Genomic DNA, 14,394 nt, shown 5'->3' with positions numbered 1-14,394 from the left:
TTCGGTTACAATTTTGTTGGGAGATATAAAATATTAAACTGTCTACAGACGTCAAAGATGTTCTTGCTTTGGATGTAGAATCATTGATATGAAACTAGAATACATCCAACTATGCCCCCCATCACAAATCAACAGGGAAATGCTGGGCTTCATGAGTGCTTATATTTATTTGGTATTGAGGCATACAGCGGATTTCCAACAAGAGGTTGGGAAATGTATTTCTTTGATTTGAGCAAACACTAATAGGTCAGAACAAATGTTTGATCTTTATTCTACAAATGTGCATACTTGATACTTTTTTGTTTGTCTTCAGATTTACAAGAGGTAGCTGATTAAATGGCATGATCATTACACAGATGCACCTTGTGCTGGGGACAAAATGCCACAGATGTCAAGTTTTGAGGGAGTGTGCAATTGGCATGCTGACTGCAGGAATTTCCATCAGAGCTGTTGCAAGATAATTGAATGTTCATTTCTCTACCATAAGCTGCCTCCAATGTCATTTTAGAGTGGGAATGTTGCTGGGAGTATTTCTGTCTGTATTGAAGCTCTTTTGTGGGGGGAAACTCATTCTGATTGGCTGGGCCTGGCTCCCAAGTGGGTGTGTCTAGGCCCACCCATGGCTGCACCCAGCCCAGTCATGTGAAATCCATATATTAAGGCCTAATGAATTAAAGTTGACTGATTTCTTCATATGAATTGTAACTCAGTAAAATCTAATTGTTGCATGTTAACAAAAATATAAACTTAAGTATATTTGCACAACCATTGATTACAAACGATTGGCATTATGATTGGCTGGGCCTGGCTCCCAAGTGGGTGGGCCTATGCCCTCCAAGACCAATCCATGGCTGTGCCCCTGCCCATGTGAAATCCATAGATTAAGGCCTAATTTATTTATTTAAATTGACTGATTTCCTTATATGAACTGTATCAGAAAAATATTTGTAATTGTTGCATGTTGTGTTTATATTTTTGTTCAGTATCGTTTTCCTTCAATTCGTAAGAGGCTGAATGTATCTCACCGAAGAAAGCATCCAAGCGAGCAAAACAGCGCCCCTCTGTATGTGTAGGCCATCTATCTGATGCCGTCTGGACATAAAGAGTATGACATTGTTGCCTCCAGTAGCATTGAATGCAAGGGAAGCCAACGAGCAATTGGCCTCAATGAGCATTGAGCTAAACTGAGTGAGCTCAACTGTGAATGGTCCTGGAGCACCAAAAAAAGCCTGTTTTGGATTTGGCTTCACTCCTATTACATCGAGAAATACGTCATTGACAGAAACAACTTGAATTGTTCAATTTCATTGTGTTCTTGCCCTCTGGTGGCAAGCTAGCTAGCTAAAATTGTCCCTTTCCTAAATTAGCCATGTAAGGAGATAGGGATTTGGACTTGTGGTTTTACTTAATTCTCTACTGGCCAATGATTATAACGGCGATTCTGATCCAACCGTAAATGTATACATTGGACTCAGAGGATGGAAGTTCAATATGTAGCTAGATGTAGAAGAATAATGTTAACTAGCTAACGTTGCCTATAAGAGGAAGTTAGGCTAGCAAGCAATCATTTTAGCCAGATTAAAATAAAACCTTGTACTGTATGACAGAGCCATAGACTGTTTCGTCAACATGAAAGAAAGGAGGATGGCATTGGCGTCTCCACAAGAAGGGTGAGTCAACATATTTTTTTCTACTTGCACGCACACACAAACAAATCAATCATGGACAGCCACATCATATTTACCTTATGTTGATTGTTTTTGGTATCTTTTAGTTGATGTTGAAATGGTGCTGGAATAGTGGAGGCAGCTCCTGTTTTCTTTGCGACTTGCAATATGCTTTTTGGACTTCACCGGACAGAGGTTGCTCTCCAGTTTAGTAATGCAACAAAGGTGTGGTGGAATTTATTCTGCCACTACATCTTATTGTCTCGACCTTACGCGTATATATCACGGTGTCAAGGTATATGAACTAACAGGTTATAGAGCAAACAATGCAATTATCACAACACATAAGTTGTAATATGTACATTCTTTCTGGCTTCCCCAGGGATTTTACCCACACACCGCTACTGTAAGTTAGTTCTGCCATTAGGTTCCAGAAAGGGGAGAGGAGGTCAGTTATACCTTAGGTTCCAGAAAGGGGAGAGGTCAGTTATACATTAGGTTCCAGAAAGGGGAGAGGAGGTCAGTTATACATTAGGTTCCAGAAAGGGGAGAGGAGGTCAGTTATACATTAGGTTCCAGAAAGGGGAGAGGAGGTCAGTTATACATTAGGTTCCAGAAAGGGGAGAGAAGGTCAGTTATACATTAGGTTCCAGAAAGGGGAGAGGAGGTCAGTTATACATTAGGTTCCAGAAAGGGGAGAGGAGGTCAGTTATACATTAGGTTCCAGAAAGGGGAGAGGAGGTCAGTTATACATTAGGTTCCAGAAAGGGGAGAGGAGTTCAGTTATACATTAGGTTCCAGAAAGGGGAGAGGAGGTCAGTTATACATTAGGTTCCAGAAAGGGGAGAGGAGGTCAGTTATACATTAGGTTCCAGAAAGGGGAGAGGAGGTCAGTTATACATTAGGTTCCAGAAAGGGGAGAGGAGGTCAGTTATACATTAGGTTCCAGAAAGGGGAGAGGAGGTCAGTTATACATTAGGTTCCAGAAAGGGGAGAGGAGGTCAGTTATACATTAGGTTCCAAAAAGGGGAGAGGAGGTCAGTTATACATTAGGTTCCAGAAAGGGGAGAGGAGGTCAGTTATACATTAGGTTCCAGAAAGGGGAGAGGAGGTCAGTTATACATTAGGTTCCAGAAAGGGGAGAGGAGGTCAGTTATACATTAGGTGCTATGATCCACATCTAATATCCCTTCATTCTGTGACTGAATGACAATTTAGTTTCAATAATATCACAAAACAAACTTTACTGTCAAAATAGCTTTGTCTTCGGCTTCATAAACTTAAACTCATCTCCTATGATCATATGAATGGCCTCCATCTGAATGCCCTCATCTCATAATAGAGTAAGCTACTTTGGATAAGTATGTGTTACATTTATAAAATGTATCGCATGTCATAGGTGTAAATGTACTAATGACAATGGTTTTAAAAAGTCACACCTGGACATCACAATTCTAAAATTGTAAACAAAATCCTATAACTGACTACAACTGGTGGATAAGAGGGGAGGTTGACCAATTCGTAAATTAGTGATTGAAGTGAATTTTTATTTAACTAGGCAAGTCAGTTGAGAACAAATTCTTATTTACAATGACGGCCTACCCAGTGGCGGTTCTAGACCATTTCAACTGGGGGGGGCCAAGCTGTGGCCAGTTGTACTGTTAGAGGGGCCAGTTACATTAGACGTTATTGTTGTCATATCGTTTTCTTCACTGCATTAGCAGGCAAAAGACCATGTTCATAATCATCATCGTTGCCACTGTCTAATAACGGATGTAAAAAAAGAACGATAGCAAAAATGTATGTAAAAATTATTTCATACTCCACATTTATGGGGGCCACAAGGGGGTCCAAAATTGTTGTCACAGAGGCACTGGCCCCCCCTCAGAACCGCTAGTGGGCCTACCCCGGCCAAACCCAGACCACGCTGGGCCGATTGTGCACCTCCCTATGGGACTCCCAATCACAGCCAGATGTGATACAGCCTGGATTCGAACCAGGGACTGCAGTGACACCTCTTGCACTGAGATGCAGTGCCTTAGACCACTGTGCCACTCGGGAACCCCTGGTCCTCATGAAAGTACTATAAAAAGGTAACTTTAATTGTAATATCACAAGAACTTTACATAACTTACATTTTAAAAGGGTGGTGACTGTCAAAGTTCCCTGTTGAATTCCCTCCATTATTACAAAACAGGAGTATATTCCAGCCTTTCTGGGTGTCTGTGAAAGCTCTGGGTCTGGACACCACCCTCTGCAACTGGGTCCTGGACTTCCTGACATGGACCAACAACACCACCACTCTTGTCAACAGCGTCTCTACTTTCTAAGGCGGCTGAAGAAATTCAGCATGTCACTCCAGTCCTCTCCAAATACTACTGCTGAACCATCGAGAGCGTCCTGACCAGTTGCATCACGGCCTGGTAAGGGAATTGTCCTCATTGAAAATGTGTGGGTTGAATTGAAGAGGCCAATCCATAAGCGCAGAGGCAGGATACCAAGGACCTGGGAAGATTCTGTATGGAGGAATGGTCTAAGATTCCTCCCAATGTGTTCTCTAATCTCATAAAACATTTTAGAGGAAGGCTCAGTGTCATTATCCTCGCAAGGGGAGGCTGCTGGAGTATTAATCATTTTTAGATGTTTTTTTAAATTACTTGTTTGACTAAATCTCTCTCTGAGCAATTGTATTAGTATAAAATAATATAATTTTCCCATTTTTGTGAACATACAATTTAGTTCAGTATGTGTATTATTTATTTTATACAGTCGTTTTTGCTTACCTTTGTCAGGGGTGCCAATAATTTGGGACCTGACTGTAATACCCTCAAATAAAAGTTGACACTGTACTGTCACCTCATATAAAACATTTGATCTCAAATCCAAAATGGTGGAGTATAGAGGCAAATTTAGATTGCAGATTCACTGTCCAAATTCATCTGGAGGGGAGTGTACCTTCTCGTTTAAAATGTCATAACTTGCAAAGGAACCAAGAGCCCCTGTTAACCTCCTGCATTGCTAAACAAATGGGTTACTGTCCCATGAGGCTGAGATTCTGGTCATTAAACACTCTTTCATGAGAGTAGGTCAACTGTCAGGGGTCTTTTATTTGCGGCTGCAGTGGGAAGGAACCGGGCAGGACGCCAGCAGCAATGAGGTTGGCTGGGGCGATCTGTGGAATAGAATGGAGATAGTGTGGCAGCCTGATGTTTTGGCTGACATAAGCAAGCCTGACTTCGAGAACAGGTAGATCAGTCGGAGCTAGCTCAAATTTTGGCACAAGATTGATCCACGACGTGGAGCTGTGGTTCCTTAAAAGGGTCAATCTGTAGTTGCTACATCCATTTTTTGACAAATAAATGAATTATATATACCCATTGATTCTTTAAGAATATAATGTTTAAATGCCTCATAAGCTTAGTTCAACTGTCAAACCCCATCAGAACCCCAAAAACACTGTATAGCCTCAAAACATTCTTAAAACTAAATGTGATATCTTGGATGGTCAGTTTGTCGTTGCATAGCACAGTCTATACATTTCAGAGTGGTTGCATTGTATACACGCATTGGCTGTAAGTCGCTTTGGATAAAAGCATCAGGTAAAGGTCATAAAAAAATATATATAAAAAAAAAATAATCTCCAGGCCCATCCCTCAGCTTTTTACCAAAACAGAAGCAGGGTGTCCGCTTTGTTATTGTTTCAACTAAGGATTACCCCTTTAAATACACTACAGTCGACATAGGCCTTTGCCCTGCGGCCCTGAACATGTGCTTCTGGTATTCTTTTGTTTGGTATTCTGTAATTCTTTTGTTTGGTATTCTGTAGTTCTTTTGTTTTTACACCAGAGTGACTCAAGTGCCTCTGCAACTCACTTCATGACATATATAGGCCTTGTCTTGGTGTGCTTGGACCATGTTAGTTTGTTGTTGATGTGGACACCAAGGAACTTGAAGTGCTCAACCTGCTCCACTACAGCCCCGTCCATGAGAATGGGGGTGTGCTCGGTTCTCCTTTTCCTGTAGTCCACAATCATCCCCTTAGTCTTGGTTACGTTGAGGGATAGGTTGTTATTCTGGCACCACCCGGCCAGGTCTCTGACCTCCTCCCTACAGGCTGTCTTGTCGTTGTCGGTGATCAGGCCTACCACTGTTGTGTTGTCTGCAAACTTAATGATGGTGTTGGAGTCGTACCTGGCCACACAGTTGTGGGTGAACAGGGAGTACAGGAGGGGACTGAGCACGCACCCGAGGGGCTCCAGTGTTGAGGATCAGCATCGCAGATGTGTTGCTACATACCCTCACCACCTGGGGGCGGCCCATCAGGAAGTCCAGGATCCAGTTGCAGAGGGATGTGTTTAGTCCCAGGGTCCTTAGCTTAGTGAGGAGCTTTGAGGGCACTATGGTGTTGAAGGCTGAGCTGTAGTCAATGAACAGCATTCTCATGTAGGTGTTCCTTTTGTCCAGGTGGGAAAGGGCAGTGCTGTATACAATAGAGATTGTGGCATCTGTGGATCTGTTTGGGTGGTATGCAAATTGGAGTGGGTCTAGGGTTTCTGGGATGATGTTGTCATGGTTCCTCCTGGCACCAGAGGGCGGCAGAGAACGCCCTAGAGACTTTTATTGGACTCAGGTGTGTCTTATTATTTCATGATTGTGTGGTGCTTTGCAGAAGCTTGAATTGTTTACTGTGTGCGGTCGTTTTCTGAGTGATTTTGAGGCTTAGTATTTGTTATTTTTCTAGTGTACTGTGATCCTGCCCCTACTGTTTCTCAGTAAAGTATTTATGTTTATCCTTATCCACTGATTCCTCATCTGGTCTCTTCTCTGCACCTGGGTCCAACCTCTCCACGTCACACATGACCAGCCTTTCAAAGCTACAGACGTGAGTGCTACGGGTCGGTAGTCATTTAGGTAGGTTACCTTGGTGTTCTTGGGCCCAGGGACTATGGTGGTCTGCTTGACTCACTCATCACTTAAGGAGGCAAACATATTGAGTGAATTTGTTTTTCCCAACTAAATACATTCTCTGTCCAACAATACTCTATTGTAGTTCTTTGTTTCCACAAACATTCAGTCCAGGTTTTTTGTTTCGTTGCAATTCTCAATTAGCCTTTCAGAGGCTTTGACGGTCCTTTTTGGTTGTTCTGCTGAAGCACTTATTGAAGCAGTTGAACAGCATTCATTGTCAGTCAGGGTGTTCTGACTTTTGTCCAATGCTGAAGGAATTTGACACTTAAGTAATGTCCTCCTGATAATCCTCAGTCCCTTGAGTAAACAGCTGAAGCCTTAGAGCCACTTGGTTTCCTCTAAGTTGTGATCCATGCTCCGTTTGGCTCTCATAGGAATGCGGTGCAACTTCTCTCTGCACGTGTCCTTGCTACATCCAGGTTCCCGTAGTGATGTCTGAGTTTTTGGTTTTCCTTTCAATTAAAACCGACAACCATCTTCTCTTTGTCTTCGATGGGGTTAACGGCAGTTGGCAACAGAGCGAGAAAGTTGCATTACCACCACCAGCTGGATGGGATATTGAATAAGAAACTAAAAAACCATTGCAGAAAACGACATCATACAAAATAAAACATGTCAACTAAGAAAACCCATCCCACTTCATCAATCCCAGTCCACTCCAAAATACATCCCTATCCCTCGGCTGTGAAATCACAGACCCCAAAAAAATTCAGCAGCAATCATAATACCAATTTGATAAGATTTCTTCTTCGCTTGTACTGTACAGTTTACGACCATTGCAATAAATAATACAAAGTCCACCTTTTTAACATGTAGCTTTTCACTATCCCTCGGTTGATGAGAAACCTTCACTGATCTTGGTGGCTCTACTGCTGTTGTTTCTTCCTCGCTACTCGTTCCTACCAATTTTCTCACCGCCTCCAGATAGGAGACACGCTGGACACTCCTTACCCTTGCCACCTCTTTCACCTTAACAGGGCACTCCAGAAATTCAGGTGCATGTTCACCTCCAATTGCAGCATTTCCCTTCATCTGGCATACGATACTCTTCCCTTCTGCACACACTTGACACATGGACAAATATTTTACATTTATAACACTGAAGGGGCTTGTGCACAAAAGCTCTTATAGGGTATCTCATGAATCCTAACTTTGTATGAAAAGGGAGAGACTCATCATCAAAGAACAGAAGCATGGCTGAATTGAATTTATTTTCTCCATACACGTTAGTCGATTTGCACCAACCACTCCATCGATGTCTTCAGTTATATCCTCTGCCTTTATTTCTTGCACCACCCTAGAAATATCCCCCTAGATAGCACCCTGCTACAAAAATCCACACAGGAAACATTCCACAACTATCTTTTTGTGTTTTAAAACACGCTTCTTCTCCTCCGCAGACACAAAAAATCTAAATAAGACCACTTCTTGTGACTCACCGACGCCACACTTTCCTCCAACACATTCCAGATTTTCCTGGAGACTTTAAAACCTGTTGTGGATAGGGGGGCAGTATTTTCACGGCCGGATGAGAGAAAAAAACAAAAAAAAAGCATACCCGATTTTAATCTGGTTACTACTCTTGCCCAGAAACTAGAATATGCATATTATTAGTAGATTTGGATAGAAAACACTCTAAAGTTTCTAAAACTGTTTGAATCGTGTCTGTGTATAACAGAACTCATATGGCAGGCAAAAACCTGAGAAGATTCCAAGCAGGAAGTGGCCTGTCTGAGAATTTGTAGTTCTTCTTTTGGTTCTCTATCGAAACTACAGTATCTGAGCTGTTACGAAGCACTTTCTAAGGCTTCCATTGGCTCTCTAAAGCCTTCAGAAAGTGGATTGAGGCGTCTCCTGTCTCTTTGGCAGAGTATACTAGCACAGTTTGTCAGTGGTCTGCCTGGTGACAAAGAGATTGGATATGCGAGGTCCCGCGACCATGCTGTTTTTTATTTTCCCCTTTGAATGAATACACTATTGTCCGGTTGGAATATTATCGCTATTTTACGAGAAAAATACCATAAAAATAGATTTTAAACAGCGTTTGACATGCTTCTAAGTACAGTAAAGGAACATTTTGAATTTTGTTGTCTCGAAATGCGCTCGCGCGTTACCCTTTGGATAGTGACCTGAACGCACGAACAAAACGGAGGTATTTGGACATAACTATGGATTATTTGGAACAGAAACATTTGTTGTGGAAGTAGCAGTCCTGGGAGTGCATTCTGATGAAGATCGGCAAAGGTAATAACATTTTCTAATAGTAATTCTGAGTTTAGTGAGCCCCGAACTTGGCAGGTGTCAATATAGCTCACCGTGATGGCTGAGCTATGTACTCAGAATATTTAAAAATGTGCTTTCGCCGAAAAGCTATTTTAAAATCTGACATAGCGATTGCATAAAGGAGTTCTGTATCTATAATTCTTAAAATAATTATGTATTTTGTCAAAGTTTATGAGTAATTTAGTAAATTCACCGGAAGTTTTGGGTGGGAATGCATGTTCTGAACATCACATGCCAATGTAAAAAGCTGTTTTTGAATATAAATATGAACTTGATTGAACAAAACATGCATGTATTGTATAACATAATGTCATAGGAGTGTCATCTGATGAAGATCAAAGGTTAGTGCTTCATTTAGCTGTGTTTTGGGTTTATGTGACATATGCTTGCTTGGAAAATGGCTTTGTGATTGGCTTTGTGATTGTTTTTGGCTATGTACTCTCCTAACATTGCTTTCGCTGTAAAGCCTTTTTGAAATCGGACAATGTGGTTAGATTAACGAGAGTCTTGTCTTTAAAATTGTGTAAAATAGTCGTATGTTTGAAAAATTGAAATTATAGCATTTGAGGTTTTTGTATTTCGCGCCACGCTCTACCATTGGATATTGGCGAGGCGTTCCGTCTGTCCTTAAATTGATTTCCTAAGTAGCATTGATCCAAAACCCTCAATCCGATTAAAAAGTAGTCTCGTTGTTTCCTATTTTCCAATACTGCTTTACTTCTCTTGTTCCCCTTTTTCTTCGCCACTGTAACCCACCATTCTCACTTTCTGTACTATTAGCTTCATCCGACTCACTAGCAGTTTCAAACAAAACCTCAGTTTCCCACCATCTTCGCAACCGATGATCTTTCGACCTAGACAACCAGGGGAGGGGAGTTCCTTACTAATTAGTGACCTTAATTCATTCATCAGTCAAGTACAGGGGAGGAGCGAAAACCCGAAGAGGTATGAGTTTGACACGTGACATAGATCTACCCTATTTTAGCCCCTATTAATTTACTGTAGTTAACTCTGTTTGTATTGTTGCCTGACATCAGACAAGTTTTCATGAAGATAGTTTGGAGTGAGATTTATTTTCTTTAATCTGTAAATGTCTACCATGATCTGTGCGTATATTCAACATGATTCACAAATGAAACTATGATCTATGAATATATTTAGGAAATAAAACCAGGATCTGTAAACGTGTAAAAATAATTCACTAATTAAATCTTGATCTGTATATGTATTCAACATAGCTCACAAATAAAACGAACATTTTAACAAATATAGAACGATGTGTGAGCAAATGTTCCGAAACATTTACAACTGTGGAATGTGCAAACTGCTTGTGGATCTCTGTATTTTGTCAAAAACGCAGGTTATGGGTTAACACTGGTACCTAGTGGTTATTTGTAGTACTACAACCACAAGAGTTGACGTCCAGGACTTGTCTTTACATGTCGCTGTAGGGGTTTGCCCAGGCATGTACTGTACTAGATCAGGATAGTAGGAGGGCTTTATGAATCATAGTCTGATGTCAAGCAGTTAAATACAACTGCAGCATCCTGAACACACAGTCCAGTTCCTCCTTTACACTGATGAAGTGAAGTACAGTTGGGATTTTGAGAGATTTACTTGTTCATAAATGGTAAGTTCTTTATTGGTTGGGGTAGGCTAGCTATACAACTTCTTACATCTTGTTGCATTAGATAGTAGTGTTTCAGTGATTATGGTGTGATATTTGGTTGTTATTGAATTATATTGGAATATCTGATTTATTGATGCCATTTACTAATGTTTGTTTGTTTGATTGTTGGTGATAGGATCGGCCGATTTAAGAATTTAATTGGGTTACTACCTTAGTTTAAATCTGAGAGAAACAGTCTTGGTCTTACATAGCAATAATCTATCATATTTACCTTTGTTCACAAGTTCAGAGGCATCTGATTGCAGTGAAACCTTTTTAAAAAATCTAACTTCAGCGCTTTTAGATATGCTATTCTGTAGAGTAGAAGACACAAGAAAGGGACTTGTTTCACATACTCAGGATATTTCACCAAACTGTCAACTCAGACAATATACACTATATTTACAAAAGTATATGGACACCCCTTCAAATTAGTGGATTTGGCTATTTTAGCCACCCGTTTCTGACAGGTGTATAAAATCGAGCACACCGCCATGCAATCTCCATAGACAAACATTGGCAGTGGAATGGCCTTACTGAAGGGGCTCTGACTTTCAACGTGGCATAGTCATAGGATGCCACCTTTCCAACAAGTCAGATCATACAATTTCTGCCCTGCTAGTACTGTTATTGTGAAGTGGAAACGGAAAGGTGGGAACAACAAGGCTCAGCCGCAAAGCGGTAGGCCACACAAGCTCACAGAAAGGGACCGCCGAGTGCTGAAGCACAGAGCCCCGACCTCAACCCCATCGAACACCTTTGGGATGAATTGGAACACTGACTGCGAGCCAGTCCTTATCGCCCAACATCACTGCCCGACCTCACTAATGCTCTTGTGGCTGAATGGAAGCAAGTCCCTGCAGCAGTGCTCCAACATCTAGTGGAAAGCCTTCCCAGAGTGGAGGCTGTTATAGCAGCAAAGGGGGGACCAACCATATATTAATGCCCATGATTTTGGAATGAGATGTTCGACGAGCTTTTGGCCATGTAGTGTAGATCAGGTGTTTTTACATGATCTTATTGATGACGTTACTGTTTGCTCTTGCTGTGCTCTGTAAGTAGATATCCGTCTGCTTAACTAACCATGCTGTCCTCTCCCTTTGTCCCCTGCAGTGTAGAACCAGAACAACCATGGCCAGTCGTAAGCGGATTCTGAGCGCCCTGGGGAAAGGTCCTGCCAGACGGAACCTGTTCGGCCCAGTGGACCATGAGCAGCTGCAGCAGGAGTACCAGAATGCCTTGCGCAGAGACCTGGAGGACGCCTGCCACCGCTGGGGCTTTGATTTCCTGTCAGAGAAGCCTCTGGCTGGGGGAGACTTCCAGTGGGAGGGGGTTCTAGGCACCAAGCTGCCGCTCCTCTACCAACCCTGCCTTTTGGGTCAGGGAGAGGCACAGAGGGAGGGAGGCCTGGCGGCCATCACAGGGAGGGGCGGGGCAGGGCCATTGCACCGTGTCAAGGAGAATATCCCTTGCACCCCTGAGAAGTGCGGAGCCAACCACCAGAACCTGGAGAAAACACCAGACAAGAAGGAGAACACGAACCACAATGAAAACAGACTGAAGATGAAACAGACCGAAGACTAAACAGACCAACCTCACAGGTAGGAGCGTTGGTGTCGCGTGTGGCTGTAGGGGTTGGTTATTGAGGATGGGTTATAAGTTGGTAGGGTTGAACTGCTGGTTTACTTTAAAATTAAGTTTTGAATACGAAGTCCAATGCTGACAAGGCCTCTATTGGTTTCTGTCTCTGCAGATTTCTACCATGCCAAGAAGAGTGGTGGGTACGCAGTGTAAGTCAGGCCAGTGATTTCAGGGCACACAGTCACAGCTGCCAGGGAGCCAACAGTCGGGACAGAACCACAGCAAATGTTACGCCCCTGAAAAAGGGGAGAAATAATCACGAGAGTGATACGGTATTATTTCCTCAGTGAGAACTTTTACTGTAATGAAGAAAAGACCGCGATTTCCCCGCGAACTTGGGTGGAGACCAGAGCAATCGATCTCAGGCTCATAGATTAAAGAGCATTTAGTAGATCACAGATTAACACTTTTCCCCTTCAATTAGGCACCACAAAATAAAGTAATCAATATAACGTTTACACATTCCTTTTACAATTCTTACCTTTTGTACGCTTGATGGATTTTAACTTTAACACAATTATGAATGTTATCAATCTCTATCAACTAATACAGAATGCATGATCTTTTTAACCTTAGATGTTTTAAGATCCTCACATACTATGAACTTACTAATACTTTTTAATGTATAACAGGCTATGAGTATTTCCTTTAACCTGTCACACAAACACTACTTCTCGCAGGAAGACATACACTGCACAGACACTGGACACATAGAGTGCATACTTACCTGGAGGAATACATAACCAATACTCTAAACAAATGCAGGGGGAAATTAAACACAACCTCTTTTATTGCATCCATTACCAATGCATACTGTAAAAAAAAAATGTATATCCATGTATGGTTAACTGATGTGCTAATGATTTCAATGTAAGGGGGCTTGTGTTCTTCCTGTGGTAAGGGAGGGACATTCAAGCGGTTCAAATGATGCATCCATGTTCATTTGTGAGTCATGTAAGGACATCCTCTAAAACCCTATGACCTTTTGGTGTAAAGGGGACTTTTGCTATAAGAGCTCACTGTCTGGACAGGTAAGTTCCTGTCCGACATTCCACAGCACTGAAATGGACCAATCAAAGCCCTGCCTCTGGGTCTACCCTTAAACCGTCTTGTCTTGATGACATCTTGAAATGATGAAACCATACTCTTTATGGTAGAGGTTGAATCTACTACAATATACTGTCACATTGAGAGGACTCATTGAAAAATGACCACAACAACACAATAGTATTTTACAAAGTCTTTCTGGTTCATATGTCCAAATGTATTGATTGATGTGGTTTTATTTAATGTTTTTTCATTATGCTGTATTTCTTGTGAAGAGTGCCAGAATCATGTTATTCTCTGTCTTTTGCAAGCACTTCCTGCCCAAGTATGTATTTTTGTACATAGTGTGTAAATTTGTGAAATCTCAACATGTACTCATAGGAAACTAGTGGAAGAGTACCGTAATGAATGAGACTGTTATGCTTATAATGCAAATTCCTATATAGGAAATGTCACCAATTTCCCCCACCTTCTAACTAGGCATTTTGCTATAATATTCCTGGGAATGTGTTGATGGGTGCCTCCCCAATGCTCTTTCATGCTTTTCTGAACACAAGGCCAGACATGAAAGTTTCCTTAGAATAGTTTCAGAGATGTATGTTTTCTTTCAGTATTGCTCAATATTTTTAATGTAGTCCACAGCAGGTGCATCAAGGGACTCAAATTAGTCAAGTGCATGTATGGTATTTTAATCTAAACGGAAATTGTGTCCTCAAAAACACAGCTATTTTAGAGTAAGCTACAGCCAAGTGTAAGTGCAGTAAAATACACATGAAGTGTTTTTATCTGCCTCAAACTGAGGTCCATCACGGACCATGGTTATTTTTTGTTATGATGGCTGATCCTTCTGCTATTGGTCATTTGAATGGGGGTTAGACAACATCTCTGTCATGACAATTCTTCCAAACTAATCTAATAGCTTCACAGACCCTGACATTCTGCTAATAACATGCATTACACCAAAAAAATGCACTTGTGTTTATAGATGTTGGTGCACAAGTCCTACATAGGGTTTATGTTCAAAGCTACAACTAAAATATTATTTATTGTGAAATAAGGTAGATATGTGTAATTGGTTATTAGGAAAAAATTGAAATAAATACAGTATGTATATATTAA

At 41.5% G+C, this 14,394-nt stretch overlaps 1 protein-coding gene across 1 annotated transcript; it reads left to right on the top strand.

The window, feature by feature from the left end:
• The first annotated feature begins 10,352 nt into the window (after window positions 1-10,352).
• LOC106583085 (cyclin-dependent kinase inhibitor 1C) lies at window positions 10,353-14,394 on the top strand. Its single transcript, XM_014166886.3, has 3 exons — window positions 10,353-10,548; window positions 11,701-12,188; window positions 12,341-14,394. The coding sequence occupies exons 1-2, from the start codon at window positions 10,546-10,548 to the stop codon at window positions 12,169-12,171; spliced, it is 474 nt and encodes a 157-aa protein (XP_014022361.1). The 5' UTR covers window positions 10,353-10,545; the 3' UTR covers window positions 12,172-12,188; window positions 12,341-14,394.

The sequence above is a fragment of the Salmo salar genome, chromosome 22, assembly GCF_965601325.2.
Source record: "Salmo salar chromosome 22, fSalSal1, whole genome shotgun sequence".
In the NCBI taxonomy this organism is placed as follows: Eukaryota; Metazoa; Chordata; class Actinopteri; order Salmoniformes; family Salmonidae; genus Salmo; species Salmo salar.
The sequence above is the reverse complement of the archived record's forward strand: the minus strand, read 5'-3'. Positions and strand labels throughout refer to the sequence as shown.